Genomic DNA, 17,500 nt, shown 5'->3' with positions numbered 1-17,500 from the left:
AGTTAAAGCCTTCCGGTAGGTATGGCCTATAAATATAAAAAACAAGTTCCCTGTAAGTGAGGTTGGTTGTGTGAGAGCAGTGTAGCCTAGTGATGGTGCAGTGTGTAGTGATGGTGTAGTGTGTAGTGATGGTGTAGTGTGTAGTGATGGTGTAGTGTGTAGTGATGGTGTAGTGATGGTGTAGTGTGTAGTGTGTAGTGATGGTGTAGTGATGGTGTAGTGTGTAGTGTGTAGTGATGGTGTAGTGATGGTGTAGTGTGTAGTGATGGTGTAGTGTGTAGTGATGGTGTAGTGATGGTGTAGTGTGTAGTGATGGTGTAGTGTGTAGTGATGGTGTAGTAGTGTGTAGTGATGGTGTAGTGTGTAGTGATGGTGTAGTGTGTAGTGATGGTGTAGTGTGTAGTGATGGTGTAGTAGTAAGTAGTGATGGTGTAGTGTGTAGTGATGGTGTAGTGTGTAGTGATGGTGTAGTGTGTAGTGATGGTGTAGTAGTGTGTAGTGATGGTGTAGTGTGTAGTGATGGTGTAGTAGTGTGTAGTGATGGTGTAGTGTGTAGTGATGGTGTAGTGTGTAGTGATGGTGTAGTAGTGTGTAGTGATGGTGTAGTGTGTAGTGATGGTGTAGTAGTGTGTAGTGATGGTGTAGTGTGTAGTTATGGTGTAGTGTGTAGTGATGGTGTAGTGTGTAGTGATGGTGTAAATATGGTGTAATGTGTAGTGATGGTATTAGTGGTGGTGTAGTGTGTAGTGATGGTATTAGTGGTGGTGTAGTGTGTAGTGATGGTATTAGTGGTGGCGTAGTGTGTAGTGATAGTATTAGTGGTGGTGTAGTGTGTAGTGATAGTATTAGTGGTGGTGTAGTGTGTAGTGATGGTATTAGAGGTGGTGTAGTGTATAGTGATGGTATTAGTGGTGGTGTAGTGTGTAGTGATGGTATTAGTGGTGGTGTAGTGTGTAGTGATGGTATTAGTGGTGGTGTAGTGTGTAGTGATGGTATTAGTGGTGGTGTAGTGTATAGTGATGGTATTAGTGGTGGTGTAGTGTGTAGTGATGGTATTAGTGGTGGTGTAGTGTGTAGTGATGGTATTAGTGGTGGTGTAGTGTGTAGTGATGGTATTAGTGGTGGTGTAGTGTATAGTGATGGTATTAGTGGTGGTGTAGTGTGTAGTGATAGTATTAGTGGTGGTGTAGTGTGTAGTGATAGTATTAGTGGTGGTGTAGTGTGTAGTGATAGTATTAGTGGTGGTGTAGTGTGTAGTGATAGTATTAGTGGTGGTGTAGTGTGTAGTGATAGTATTAGTGGTGGTGTAGTGTGTAGTGATAGTATTAGTGGTGGTGTAGTGTGTAGTGATAGTATTAGTGGTGGTGTAGTGTGTAGTGATAGTATTAGTGGTGGTGTAGTGTGTAGTGATGGTATTAGTGGTGGTGTAGTGTGTAGTGATAGTATTAGTGGTGGTGTAGTGTGTAGTGATGGTATTAGTGGTGGTGTAGTGTGTAGTGATGGTATTAGTGGTGGTGTAGTGTGTAGTGATGGTATTAGTGGTGGTGTAGTGTATAGTGATGGTATTAGTGGTGGTGTAGTGTATAGTGATGATATTAGTGGTGGTGTAGTGTGTAGTGATGGTATTAGTGGTGGTGTAGTGTGTAGTGATAGTATTAGTGGTGGTGTAGTGTGTAGTGATAGTATTAGTGGTGGTGTAGTGTGTAGTGATGGTATTAGTGGTGGTGTAGTGTATAGTGATAGTATTAGTGGTGGTGTAGTGTGTAGTGATAGTATTAGTGGTGGTGTAGTGTGTAGTGATGGTATTAGTGGTGGTGTAGTGTGTAGCAGGGTTTCCGTTAACCGGTAATTACCGGTCTTTGTCCGGTAAAATTTGTTGAAGTCCGACAAATTGAAAACTCGTCGGACATAAATGTCCGGTGAAAATAATTCCCTCTAAGCACAATTTGAATACAATTCGCTAAAGTTCACATTCTGATTCCTTCTATTTTAAAAAAGACGAATATATAGGCTATGTATTTATTTTATTATGATATGATTTGACACCGGCATGATGATGACTCCTAATGTGTAGGCTGCCTATGCGAAACAGCGGTTGTTTCCGGTGTGCGCTATAACTCGTGCACAATCGAGTCGAGGCAGAGAGGAGGATAGCGATGTTTCTCTCTGTGATAGTGTGAGTATGCAAGCCTTTTCTGAAAGGGATGAGAACCCGATTGTTTCAGCTTCTCCCAGGGAGAAAGTGGTAGAGTTACCATCCTCCCCGAGTCCTACCATACCATCCGCTGACAGCCTATCTCTGCCTGTAACCGGCGAGCGATTGCGTGTCGCTCAAGTAGCTGATCAGTCATTAAACAAATGTTTTTTACATGCAGCTAGTGAGGAATCTGAAATAGGGGGCAACGTAGTTTATTTCCTTAACGATGGGATATTAATGCGTAAATGGTCTCCTCCTAATGCAAATGGTTGTGAGTGGAATACTGTAAAACAAGTGGTTGTGCCTGTGGGTTATAGACAACAGGTGTTATCTGTAGCACATGAGAGCCAGTGGTCAGGACATTTAGGTATAACTAAAACCTATCAGCTGATATTGAAACATTTCTTTTGGCCCGGACTGAAGGCGGATGTTGCCAAGCACTGCCGCTGTTGCCATACTTGTCAGATGGCGGGTAAGCCTAATCAATCCATTCCACCCGCACCATTGCATCCCATTCCTGCTATAGGGGAGCCATTTGAACGTGTAATAATTGATTGTGTTGGACCTTTGCCTAGGACTAAAAGTGGAAGTCAGTATTTGCTCACTATTATGTGCGCTGCTACTCGTTTTCCCGAAGCTGTTCCGTTGCGTAACATATCAGCCAGCTCAGTGGTGAAAGCTTTAACAACGTTTTTTTCCACATTCGGTCTTCCTCTTGTTATACAATCTGACCAGGGCACTAACTTTCAGTCTAAGCTTTTCAAACAAGCCCTAAGAACGTTAGGGGTACGATGTCACGCCAGAAGCCTACATGCTTGCACTGTTCAATAAAATGTTATACATCTAGACATTGTGGTATTTCTTTATATACGTATCCCAGCCTGCCTATTGTTTCTCAATAAACAGTTATGTTCTCCTCATTGTCATACTCCCGAGTCCGATTAAGTATAATTTGACAGGCAGCTAAACTAAATGCCTTCCCAACCAGCGAGACCTGGTTATAGAAATGACGTTGTTTTATTGATTAAAAAAAAGGGTGAAACTGGAAAGAGAAAATAGAAAACTCACATTAATCTCAAACAATTTAACAAACTTCAGTTAACGTAATGTGGAGTCCGTTCATTGATCGATGCTGTCTGTTCAGTTCCCAGTGAGGCGCCCGTTCAGCGCTGTACATAATGGCATAGCGCGCATGCGAATCATGTTATATTATTATATATTATATAGCTCGCATCTAATCGTATCGGATGAGAAATAGACATTAAATGGCATATATAGGCCGCTACACAACAGTAATCACCGCGACAAACAGCTACCGGTATATTAGATTTTGGGGGGAATTTATTTATTTATTTTTATTTATTATATTTTAATATGATGACCGGAATATATCACGTTTGTCCGGTAAATCGAAATCTTCCCGGACACGATGTCCGGCGGCAATTTTTTCTAACGGAAACCCTGGTGTGTAGTGATGGTATTAGTGGTGGTGTAGTGTGTAGTGATGGTATTAGTGGTGGCGTAGTGTGTAGTGATGGTATTAGTGGTGGTGCAGTGTGTAGTGATGGTATTAGTGGTGGTGCAGTGTGTAGTGATGGTATTAGTGGTGGTGTAGTGTGTACTGATGGTGGCAGTGACATTGTAGTACAGGCGTCATGTGCTCTAGGACGGAGGGTGAGGGAAAGTAGTCCAGTAGGACAAGGTTCGGCGTGGATGTCTCTGATCTCCTCATTAAGGCTGCTATGCTCGACAACACCACACACCTGTTTACAACGGGAGCCCCATCTGCTACCGGACCCCCGAGGGGGGAAGGGAGGGGGGGGGGCGTGTAAGAGGAAGAGAGTGACACTGAGAGAGAGACTGTGTGTGAAAGAGAGAGAGGGAGAGGGAGAGAGAGAGAGAGAGAGGGAGAGAGAGAGAGAGGGAGAGAGATAGAGGGAAGGAGAAACACACACACACACACACACAGAGAAACACACAGACAGTGACACAAGAGACAGACAGACAGACAGACAGACAGACAGACAGAGAGAGAGAGAGAGAGAGAGAGAGAGAGAGAGAGAGAGAGAGAGAGAGAGAGAGAGAGAGAGAGAGAGAGAGAGAGAGATTCGAGGTCTGCTTGTTGGATATGGTGGAGGAGGTCTCTTCATCCCACTGGGGTTGTTGGGGTGGGTGGTGTACTGGTGGAGCGCTCTCTCCATATGTTAGTATTGTGGAGCTTCGGGGGGCTAGCGTGGGATAGGGGTTGGCAGGCACCGTAGGCGGGGGGTGGAGTGGGGTTGGGTATTTAATGCTCACTCAATAGACCACATTCTCAGCCTGGGGGGTAAAGCAGACAAACACACCATCAGCCTGACCTGCAAACACACACACACCAGCTGACGTACAACGCGCACGCACAGCAGGCTTTATTTAATTGTCTTTTTATTCCAATCTCTTACTCTCTCTACACATCGAAGCACTGTGATCGTATGGAGCTCGTGGTCAGAGCAGAAAGCCCCTCCCTGTCACTGCTAACCTACAGGGTTGGGATCACAGTACTAGCACAGCGCTAGCTAGCCCGCACAGACACAGCTTAGAGAGGACACGTTCACAACAACAACAACACGGACAGGATATTGCTGAAGTGAAGCGAGTCTCCTGTTACAGTATACTAGAGCAAGAGTGTGTATTACCTCCTGTGATGGAGTGTGTTATAGCCTGTCACCGCGAGAGAGAGAGGGAGGGAGAGAAAGAGAGAGAGAGAGATTAAATAAATAAATTAAGAGTGTGTGTATGTGTATTGGTTGCTGGTAGGGGTGTATCGAGCGAGGCGCATTTGTCATGGCTGACAGGCATTCGTTCAGGAGGAGAAGACGAGGATCTGTCCCTGAGAGAATGTCAGTGTGCATCAGTGTGTTTGGTGGGCTGCTGCTGGCTCCCCCGAGTCACTGAGAGCCAGACTCCCACGCAATCACACCACGGAGAGGGGGAGAGAGAGGGAGAGAAGGGATAGGGAAGGAACGGTAAAGAAAAGAGGCGGGGGTCCATCTGGTCCTCCTGCGTTCACACTCAGTTTCACAAACTGAAGCGATGAGAGGGGGTCCGTCTGAGAAGAGTGGCTCTTTTTTTTATTCAACATGCACTCGCACTGTCCTCAACCGGCGCAGCGCCCATGACTCAGAAAATACTCAAATACACACTCTCACACAAGAAATACTCACTCTCTTAAATATACTCTCTCCCCTAATATAAAACTCACTCTATAACTCACTGACTTAAATATACTCACTCTATGAGAAATACTCTTAAAGCTGTGTTGTCTCTCTAGCAGTATTCCACTATCTAGTACAGTCATAGCCCAAAATATCGTTAATATTGCTAATGTTTTTTTCTCCACTTTTTTGTGTTGTTCCAATGCAAACAAAAGAAATAAACATGTGAATACCAAAGCATTTGCAATTGCAAAAATGTTCTGGGAGAAGTGGTGCATTATCTGACAGAAGTGCTGGGGTGCCAATGTTTTTGTCCATGACTGTATCTCTAATATCTCTAATATCTCTAGGCCATGATCACTCTAGTACGGGGCTCTATGCTCGAGACTTCAGAAACAAAAGTCTCATAGGGCTGCATGCGTGGGTGTGCAGGCGCGTGTGTGTGTGTGTAAGTGTAAGTGTAAGTGTAAGTGTGTGCCCGAGTGTCAGATTGGGTTGAGGGGCTGCGAGCGTGGTTTTATTTCTGTCAGAGGTAAACACAGGAGTGGGTTCATCGTGAGGCAGGCCTGATCTAGAGGACTATAATCATACTGCCACGGCAGCTGCTCTACAGGAGGGGCAGGCTGGAATCCATTTATTCATATACGCAGGCGAGTGTGTATCCATGCATGTCGTACAGTACTGTGTAGGTTTGCATTTATCTGTGAATGTGAATGTATGTACAGTATCCTGAGACTCGCTGGGGGGTGATGTGGTGTGGATCGGGTGTGTGTGTGTGTGTGTGTGTGTGTGTGTGTGTGTGTCGTAACTCACCACGCCCTGAGCAGCGATGAGAGCAGCCAGCGTGCTCCTTCCTGAGGTGCCGGGCGTGCAGAGGGACAACCGGATCTCCTGTCCTCCGACCAGCAATCTGTCCATCTCCATCAGGACCGCCTCCGCCTGCTCAGCACTCTCGTACTCCACCACGCCGAAGCCCCTCACAGGACTTCCTTCATCTGTCGCCAGCTGAAACACACAGACCACACACACTTTGTCTTAAAGGACAGGACAACAAAAACAAACTGTCTACAGTCCCAGCGTGTGCGGTGCGTTATCTGACAGAAGTGACATAGGGCTCTATGCTCTCGACTTCAGGAACAAAAGTCTCATAGGGCTGCATGCGTGTGTGTGTGTGTGTGTGTGTGTGTGTGTTAGCATGTGTGTGTGTTTGTGTGTGTGTGTGTGTGCGTGCGACGGCGTGCGTGCGTGCGTGTACACTCTCAAGGTGAACTCTCATGTCCAATTCTGCTGCTGCACATTCCCAGATGTGTCAATGCTTTCCTCTCCTTCTTCCTTTCTTTCTTTCTCTCGATCTCTCTCTCCCTCTCTCCCTCTCTCTGTTTCTCTCTCTCTCATGCTTCACTTCTGTAAAAGCTTCTCTGGGGAATTATTCAGAACTGAAGACGGCAAGAAAAGAGAGAGAGAGAGTGAGAGAGAGCTAGTCAGCAGTGGACTGTGACTGAGGGAAAATAGCTCTTCTCAGCCTATTATCAAAGTGGGCTTCAGAGACTTTACCTGACAGGCAAGATGCTGCTTTACTCTCTCAGAGTTTAGTGCACACACGCACACGCACACACGCGCACACACACGCACGCGCGCACACGCGCACACACGAACACACACACACACGCACACACGAACACACACACACACACACACACACACACACACACACACACACACACACTGCTGTTCTCACTAAACCAATCACAGACAAGCAGACTCCTCCCACCCTGGGTAGATAACGACACAAAGTTGTTGCTTTACCGTCACTGTCCATCAATATCTATCCTTCAGGGATGGAGAGATGGGGGGAGGGAGAGGCGCTGGTTTATAATGCTCTTGTCTGGAAATGACTGTAAGTGTGCTTTAATTGAAGAAGGAACCGTACATCCTGGTACTTCTGTCAGACGTTCACAGCAGATAAATAATGCAGAGAGGCTAATATAGCTAATGGACATCAGCTGACCTCAGACAGACCTGCTCACTGGTCACAATGCCAACTGACCATAGATAGACCTGCTCACTATGCCAACTGACTTGGTCACTATACCAACTGACAACTGACTTGGTCACTATGCCAACTGACCTGGTCACCATGCCAACTGACTTGAAACTGACCTGGTCACCATGCCAACAACTGACCATAGATAGACCTGGTCACTATGCCAAGTGACCTGGTCACCATGCCAACTGACCTGAAACAGACCTGACCACTGGTCACCATGCCAACCAGCCTGATCACTGGTCACCATGCCAACTGACCTGAAACAAACCTGAAGACATTTCACCCAGTGAATTTCTGCGCAACGAACGCGTCAGTGTGGGCAGAGGAACAATATGGAATTGCACCTGCATCTCTAAAACGGCATCCGTTTAAGCGTAATTTGTCCTATTGTTCTTATTATTTTATAAAGTAGTACTTTATCTCTTTTGACAAACTGTTACTCTGCTGTGGCTTTGCGCCTGGGTTGCTGGGAGAGATTAAGTCCTACTAAAGCTATGACGCTTTTGTTAAACTGAGCCTTAGACTGGGACAGGACATGGTTAAGAATGACTGCAGTGTTTCCCATTAATTAGCTAGACTGTGGCGGCTGGCCATTGTCTATTTTGTCCCGCCATTGTCTCATAATTTTATCTATTTACTTCTTATATTTGCTTTTATTCATTGTAAAAAAAAATTCTTATGCTCCTCTAGCTGTATTTTTAAATAATGTATGTAAAGCACTTTGATTTGCCCCTGTTGTATGAAATGTGCTATACAAATAAACTTGCCTTGCCTGTAATGAACCGAAAATATTTGTACTATAATATATAGTAATATTACTTAATTATCATACTTTAGAGGGTCTGAGTTCCACCCACCACAGTCTCACAAAATCTGTGAGAAACACTGCGACTGCATTAACTTTCAGACTCACACATCTGTTCACCTAGAGTTTGTATATTATTGAAAGAATAAAACAATTCACAATGAAGTAGAGCAAAATCAATCTAATGGGTAGATACAGTAGCAGTAGATTATATGGTAAAGTGTAAATGAGGCTGTTTCATTCTTTGTTTTCTTTTCATGGTTTTTTTTCACAACTGAAAAACACTATTATACAGGCTGCTCTTATCAGTGTTGAATCATGAAGCACTCTCTGGAGGGAGGGAGGGAGGGAGGGAGAGAGGGGGAGAGAGAGAGAGAGAGAGAGAGAGAGAGAGAGAGAGAGAGAGAGAGAGAGAGAGAGAGAGAGAGAGAGAGAGAGAGAGAGAGAGAGAGAGAGAGAAAGAATGGCATTGCATTAGCAGACAGTGGTTGACTACCTGAGTTACAGTAACATTAATGGGATCACTCATTAACAGCTTGGGCTTTCATCATGACTCATTATACACTCTCCTCTCTCACTCATCGACACACGATAAGAAGAAGGAGAAAGTGAAATAGAGAGAGAGAGAGAGGGAAATGGAGGGAGGGAGAGTGTGATAGAAAGAAATAGAGAGAGAGAGGAAGGGAAAGAGAGAGAGAGAGAGAGAGAGAGAGAGAGAGAGAGAGAGAGAGAGAGAGCAGAATGTGTGGGCAGAGGAAAGCTCTCCCAGTGAGCGCTCCTCTGTGGCCTGCTGTATTGTATTGTACAGGATAAAGGAGGTAGTGGTGGTGGTGCAGCCCTAGGCACTGTAGCTAACCTGCTGCAGACACTTACACATGAGCAGCAACAACAGCCTCTGTCTCCTCTCAACCCCCCCTAAGAGTCTATCTACAACTACCACCACCCCCAGCTACAGAACTACAACCACCCCCAGCTACAGAACTACCACCACCCCCAGCTACAGAACTACAACCACCCCCAGCTACAGAACTACAACCATCCCCAGCTACAGAACTACCACCACCCCCAGCTACAGAACTACAACCATCCCCAGCTACAGAACTACAACCATCCCCAGCTACAGAACTACCACCACCCCCAGCTACAGAACTACAACCACCCCCAGCTACAGAACTACAACCATCCCCAGCTACAGAACTACAACCACCCCCAGCTACAGAACTACAACCATCCCCAGCTACAGAACTACAACCATCCCCAGCTACAGAACTACAACCACCCCCAGCTACAGAACTACAACCATCCCCAGCTACAGAACTACAACCATCCCCAGCTACAGAACTACAACCATCCCCAGCTACAGAACTACCACCATCCCCAGCTACAGAACTACAACCATCCCCAGCTACAGAACTACAACCATCCCCAGCTACAGAACTACAACCATCCCCAGCTACAGAACTACCACCATCCCCAGCAGGCCCGGGGTGGCTAATCGGGAGGATCTGGAGATTTCCCGGTGGGCCGGTCTGGTTTTGGGCCGGTCTGGGCCGGTGTTCAGTCGTGGTAGTACTTGCAAGCCGATACAGTTCTGGGCGGCTGGGCCGGTACCATTCGGGGCCGATACCATATAAATAGGGTGACCAGATGTCCCGCTTTGCGCGGCCACGGGGCCAGTGTCCATAAGCGCCGCAACCAAGCGCCGACACGTTCAGTTGCAGCAAAACGTCCAGATTCTATAGAACGTCTTCAGCCTATCAGGAAACAGTTTTCATGTTCCCATGACAACGGCCCCACGTGGATATAGGGAGCTGGCTGAATGTGCTAACCACCCGCTAACTCAAAGGGCTCGTAAAGTGAAATTGTCAACAATATATATATTTTTTATTCATATAAAAGTACCCACTCGATATAATAAACAACAGTTTAACGATCACTACATACTTATAATTTCTGGATTGGATTCACTGTTCTCGTTTGCCGTAGGCTACTGAACATACTGGTAAGGGACCACTTTACTTGTAAACATACTTTTGTTTTAGGACGTGTTCAAAACCAAGGACTGTGTGTTCATCTATTTATGTGTTTTTAGCATGTTCATGTTCTCAGCATGTTGTGTGATGTTATAAAAACGTAGCTAGACGTTCGTAGCGATGTACCACTGTTAGCCGCTAGCTGTTAGCAGCGTTTGTTGCTGCAGCAGAGTGATTTTTCTCCCAGTCTCTGTCTGAGGTGCACCAACATTCAAATACTCGTGTCGTCTTCGATTCTTTTCCGATTTCAATGTATGACACATCATGTGAAAGCTTACAATCTGTAGTTTCAGGCTATGTAAAACACCGAAAAATGACTTGGGCAATTGGTTTATCCTTTGACCAGCTCTTATCACTGTCATTGTCTGAATGAGTGCAGAGTTGTGTTTTATGTTTTCCTCTAGTGTGTGTGCGCGTTAGCCTTGACAGCTATGTCAATGCATTTGTGTTGCAAATGGGAGGCAAGTTAGCTAGCTAGATAGCCTACATACTCAATAATCTACAGGCCTAACACTGTCAGGCTACTTTTCTTTATTAATATAGCCTACTAAATTGATACTGCACTTTGACTTCACTTTCTGCTCCATACAGATACTTTATTGTGAGGTTCACATTCAAATAAAATATATTTGTTATATATTTGTTAAGTTTTTATCTGCATAGTCTATTATTGGATGCTACTGAATAAACCAAACAGAATAGCAAACAGAATGGAAACGCATAGCCTATATATTAAAACAATTGGATAGACATAGCTCTCAACTCGGCCAGGGGGGGGCGGATGCTACCAGGGGCACCTAAAGTTCGGTCCGGGCCCACATTGTCCCACACAAACATACTCCTTGTCCCACATTTTATTTGTTGGGACCTGGTCACCCTAGTGGTGTCCAGAAAAGGATTGCTGCTATCACAGTAGAAGGCACAGGTGAGCTGTTGTACCAGCGTGGGAACAATGAAGCAAACCCATGACATAGCATCCTGTAAATGTAGAGAAGACTGTAGAGAACAGTGAGTCCGCTATTACAGACTAAAATACCAAGGTTGTAATTACATGATTTATATATACTGTAATTGGTTGTGAACTCAAGTGGGCCGGTCTGAGGCATGAAACTCCAGAGCTGAAAATGAGTCCCACTCCGACCCTGATCCCCAGCTACAGAACTACCACCACCCCCAGCTACAGAACTACAACTATCCACAGCTAAAGAACTACAACCACCCCCTTCCTTCCAGTCCTCTGTATGATCTGAATGGGTCTTAATTCTGGCATTTCACTTTCCCCCCAGGATAAGATTATTTCTGCTTCTTCAACATCATCCTGAAAGGCCAGTTTCCATTGTGTGTCTGTGTGTGTGTGTGTGTGTGTGTGTGTGTGTGTGTGTGTGTGTGTGTGTGTGTGTGTGTGTGTGTGTGTGTGTGGGTGCGTGTGACCGTTATGCAGCCCAGTCTCTGTGTCTCTCTCTCATGGTCTGCCGCTTCTTCTCCTACTTGACAGCACGGAACCCCTCATGTGATGTCATCAGCCGAGCTCTTTCCACTGTTTATGGAGCTGGCACTGAAACTTTCCTAAGCAATCAGAGCCAGGGTCAGGACACTCTACTCTGCAAGTGTGTGTGCATGTGTGTGTGTGTGTGTCTGTGTGTGTGTGTGCGCACGTGTGTGTGCGCGTGTGCGTGGGTCAGGGGGAGACACGTCAGAATGAATCAGCCGTCTTATATAAACCCCCCCCCCCCCACACACACAATACCCGATACACATAAAGCAGACTATGTGACCTACGCAGCCCTGCCATGTCGTTCAGATATAAGAGACCCACTCCGCACACACTGCGTACGGCGCTCCATGCTGCCGGCAGCTCGTTCATCCTGACTCATTGGACACAATGACTGCCATCAGGGGCGGGGCTAGGGGGTGGCTACTTGGGCTCAAGCCCCGGATGTTTTCTGAAAAGCCCCGAATGTTTTACTTAAAAAATAAAAAATAAATAAAAAACTCTCGTGAGTAACGTGCAGTACCGGAGTCCAACAGAGAGGCAGCAGCTGCGCGACATTAGCCTGCGTACTGCGTAGCCTTCCCTGCCCTGAAGAAGAAGTGATCTCAATCAGTGCCTGACTTGCAAAATTGTAAGGATGGATATCCCAAAGTTTTTTTCAACAAAACAAGCGCCAAGAACTGTTGCAGCAGCAGTATCAGCAGCTGACAACAATGACATCACCAGCAGTGATGACATAGATGATGTTTCAGGTTTGTGAATCTTATTAGAAAGGTGACTGACTCACTGACACTACTTTTCCGGTTTGCTAATGCTAGCTGGCTATCATAACATAACGTTATGTTATAATGAAAATGAAACATAGCAAGGTACTGTTACGGTACATGGTAAGAAATCAAACAAAGGATAATTCTTATACAAATAAAGTGAATAACAGGCTGATAGTCTTTGATATCTGCACTCTGGTTGACTGAGTAACAAGTGAAAAAGAATGATGTAACTTTAATGTTACAGCTAGTAAACATGGAGTAACCACATTAAGTATGCCCTTATGGTAGTATGTATGTATACAGAACATGACTCAAATCTATCCTAAGATGTAACGCTAACTAACTATGTTTGTTTAATGTCCCAGGGGGAATTTGATTTCACTACTATACACAGGCCAACAATACATGTAATATATCGTCATATAACACAGGACAAGACTCTAAATACAATATAAGTGGTGAGCACAGAGTCTGCCCTGATATACATACTGTAACATAACTAGCCTCAGCCCATCAATTATGTAATTCTATTCAAATATAAATGATGGTGACTGACGTGTGTGTGTGTGTCCCGGACTCCTACAATCCTAAATCCGCCCTTGACTGCCATCTCTATGGATATGGATGGAGACACATTCACACACGTACATACATACGCTTGTGCGCATGCTGGCCGGCACACTGGCCGGCACCATCGCAAGTGCGTGCGCACACACACACACACACACACACACACACAAGCCTACATGCCTCACAGACTTGGCATTGACTGTGTGTGTGTGTGTGTGTGTGTGTGTGTGTGTGTGTGTGTGTGTGTGTGTGTGTGTGTGTGTGTGTGTGTGTGTGTGTGTGTGTGTGTGTGTGTGTGTGTGTGTGTGTGTGTGTGTGTGTGTGTGTGTGTGTGTGTGTGTGTGTGTGTGTAGGAAGGAGAAGTAAGACAACAGGCAGCCTCCAGACATGACAGAGACAGACTCTGTATGACAGCAGCCTCATAGAGATTCACAGTTCCAGTTCTACTTCTGCATCCCAAGTCTCCATGTGTCCCCAGGATTCAGAGGTACTGCATGAACAACTACATGTAGATTTTCATACAATTCACTTTCTTTAACCCCCACCCCCAGACAGAAACAATTGTGGGTGAAATCGCAGAGCAGACATTCTATTGAACATTTCTGAGCCCATTTCTCAAATTGCAACCATTAACATTTCATACCAACCCTTTGTGGTAATCAATATTTCAAATCTGCACTTTAATATGTTTAATATAAAGAAAATCTATATTTAATTTGTTTTCTTACATATTCATCCTCCCACATTCCCTAAAAAGTGAATTTGCTCAAGAAATAGATCACAAAATAATATATACAATATTATAGTTTGTGTCTGTGAGTATGAGTGTGTGTCCGTGCATGAGTAAGGTAAAACAACAGCGAGGGTATAGAGCTTTCTATTCATACAGTATTCATACTGGATGTGCTGCTTAAATGCACAGGCTGATTATGTATGCAGATGAGGAGTGACAGGACAGGACAGGGTCAGTCTGTAGACGACCCTTCAGCTGCTCTCAGAGGAGGAGGGGGGGGGGGGGGCAAAGGGTAGGAGGAAATGTCAATCTACAGGACATTGACACTTGTGAGTGAATGTGTGTGTGTGTGTGTGTGTGTGTGTGTGTGTGTGTGCATGCATACGTGTGTTGGATCACCACCCTGGTTGTCTATGGTAGAGACAGCTGGACCCTCAGGTCCCGGTATGAACAAGACGCTAGCTTTGACCGCAGTGTGACCATGGTCTGACCATAGACATGGGGTCATGGCCTCAGTCTGACCATAGACATGGGGTCATAGGGTCATGGCTGTCCTGTCAGAGCTGACTCACCAGAACTGCCTCAGTGACAGAGAGAAGACAGAGGGAAGGGGAGTGGTGGTGTGTGTGTGTGTGTGTGTGTGTGTGTGAGTGTGTGTGTCTGTGTCTGTGTCTGTGTCTGTGTCTGTGTGTGTGTGTGTGTCTGTGTGTGTGTGTGTGTGTGTGTGTGTCTGTGTCTGTGTGTGTGTGTGTGTGTCTGTGTGTGTGTGTGTGTGTGTGTGTGTGTCTGTGTCTGTGTGTGTGTGTGTGTGTGTGTCTGTGTGTGTGTGTGTGTGTGGTGTGTGTGTGTGTGCGTGTGGTGCGCATGAGTGAGTGTCAACAAAAAACTGTTAGTTTGTCAGTTTGTATCTCAGACTCACTTTGAGTCATGTGACTTAGCACATCTAGTAGAGGAACTAAAGCCTTCAAAACTAGAGATAGCTCCACCCGAGGTATAACAAAGCACAACCATATTTTCTCATATCGTTGTTATGTCTATGCTATTAAACGGATGGTCATATAAAAATATTTTACTGCAAAAGTCATTTATTTGGAAGATATTTGGATCTTCCCCCGAAACCGAAAATAGTAATATGTAGACAAATCAACTCCACTGGCTGGCTTCTGACGCATCATTACAGAGACCGTTATTGTTTATCTTTCCAATGGTATGCACATCCAAAAAGAAAATCCTTTGAAGAGTCACTAACCAATACACTTTGTTTGAGGTTTTCTCTGAGGAACTTGGCAGGTGGTTTTCAACAATATCAACTGAAGTGCCGTTGAAATCCTGTCTGAGAAAACTGCTAACTGTTAGACCTTTGATGCGGCCGAGAAGTGGGGAAGAGAGAAGCAGAGAAGCGCTCACTGCGGCTGGCCCTGTGAAGATAACCCTGTGTGAGGACAGAGAGAAGCATGCGCACTATTTGTAAACATGGGAATGAAGCTGACAACGGAACTGTGTGTGTGTGTGTGTGTGTGTGTGTCTGAGAGAGAGAGAGAGAGAGAGAGAGAGAGAGAGAGAGAGAGAGGGAGAGAGAGAGAGTGTGTGTGTGTGTGTGTGTGTCTGAGAGAGAGAGAGAGAGAGAGAGAGAGAGAGAGAGAGAGAGAGAGAGAGAGAGAGAGAGAGAGGGAGAGAGAGTGTGTGGGCGTGTGTGAGAGAGAGTGAGTGTCTACAAAACAACCACCTCCTAATTCCCCTCTCATTCCTCTCCTCCTTCTCTCTCACTCTCCCAGGTCCGGCTGTCAGTCTCTGGTCCTCTCTCGACGCAGAAAGTAGAACTCATTTGCATAGTTCTAGAGTTCCAGTTCTGGAGTTGTGGAGGTTGGTGAAGTGGAAGAGGGCTTGGGAGATGAGTGACATGTGAACCGTGATGCTGAAGGAGGATGGAGGAGAGTGAAGGAGACCGAGAGGCTGATAAGCTCTGTCTGAACACACACATGCGCGCGCGTGCACACACACACACAGACACACAGACACACACACACACACACACACACACACAGACACACACACAGATACACACACACACACATACACAGATACACACACACACACACACACACACACAGAGATACACACACACACACACACACACACAGACAGACTGACAGACAAACAGACAAACAGACACACACACACACAATCGTGAACCACAGGTCAAACCCTGCTGGCTCTGCAACAGCGAGAAAACATGAGCTGAACACCCACAAGGCATCATGGGAGTTTGATGATGTGGGATTATTGATTCATGAGTGGGAGGGGTGAGGGGGCGGAGTTAAACCCGGAGATGCTGTGTGTGTGTGTGTGTGTGTGTGTGTGTGAGAGGCCTGGGGGGGAGGGGATAGGATAGACAACCAGGCTGGCGTCACAGCAACCAGACCTCTCCACGGCAACCAGACCTCTCCACGGCAACCAGACCTCTCCACGAGAACTTCCATGACATTGGGCCAGCAGATGTTCACCTCTACAGCCTCATATATACATATATATATATATATATCAGTCAGTTAAACCTGGATATGCTGTGGGTGTATGTGTCTGCGTATGTGTGTGTGTGCGTATGTGTGTGTGTGTGTGTGTGTGTGCACAGAGAGAGAGAGAGAGAGAGAGAAGGCGGACGGGGGTGGGGCTCACCTGGCAGAAGACCGGCTTGTACCGGTCCGAGAACAGCTGAGTCAGCTCTTCCGAGTCGCCGAAGTCCTGCGGCAGGCGGTCCACGCAGAGGCACCGGGAGTGCAGGTGGTGGGCCTGGCTTAGCTGGTTGACGTCCGTCCACTGGACCATGACGGCGCGGTCGCCCAGCGGCCGGCCCAGCAGCTCCGAGCGCGAGCGCGACGCCGAGTCCTTCTTCATGTACTCCACGAAGCCGTAGCCCTTGGAGTGGCCCGTCAGCTCGCTGTAGACCAGGAAGCAGCGCTCGATGTTGCCGTAGGAGCGCACCATCTCCTCGAACTGCGCCGCCGTGAAGGTGTGCGGCAGGTTGGTGACGCAGAGGAGGGAGTCGGTGGGCTGCAGCGCCACCGTGATGTCGCGGCCGCGCACGCCGCTCTGGTGGAGGGAGCGGATGGCATCCTGAGCCTGGTCACCGTTCAGCAGGGTCACAAACGCTGGAGGGGGCACGGGGGACGCACGGAGACACGGGGACACGGGGACAGGGACAGACATAGGGACAGACACAAGGACACAGACACAAGGACACAGACACAAGGACACAGACACAAGGACACAGATACAGACACACACAGACACAGGGACACACAGACACAGACACACGGACAGACAGATAGACACACAGATAAGAGACAAGGGTAGAGACAGAGACAATGACAGGCGCAAACACACACAGAATGACGGATACACATACAGACATACAAAAACATGAAAGGAGAGGTAGAAAGCAAGACACACGCACGCACACACACCCACCCACACCCACACACAGAGACGCACGTGCAAACGCACACACACATACACACACAGACAAAGATACACACACACACACACACAGAGCCAGAGAAACACAGAGATACACAGAGAGAGAGACATCACATTAGCTGGGGGCAGCCTGGGTGGGACCCACCGACACACAGACCCGTCCTTATGTAACCACACACACG

The 17,500-nt window shown here is 46.5% G+C and overlaps 1 protein-coding gene across 1 annotated transcript in view; it reads right to left on the bottom strand.

Annotated features, from left to right (window-relative positions):
- Positions 1-17,500, bottom strand: part of raver2 (ribonucleoprotein, PTB-binding 2) — a gene marked incomplete at both ends in the record, with an annotated part of 57,959 nt that overhangs the window by 21,843 nt on the left and 18,616 nt on the right. Inside the window, 2 exon segments of the mRNA XM_080546240.1 lie at positions 6,205-6,396; positions 16,518-16,990. Of these exon segments, the coding sequence (XP_080402366.1) occupies positions 6,205-6,396; positions 16,518-16,990 (665 nt within the window).

Source organism: Nansenia antarctica (genome assembly GCF_963989245.1).
Source record: "Nansenia antarctica genome assembly, chromosome: 1".
In the NCBI taxonomy this organism is placed as follows: domain Eukaryota; kingdom Metazoa; phylum Chordata; class Actinopteri; order Argentiniformes; family Microstomatidae; genus Nansenia; species Nansenia antarctica.
This window is presented reverse-complemented; position numbering and strand designations above follow the sequence as displayed.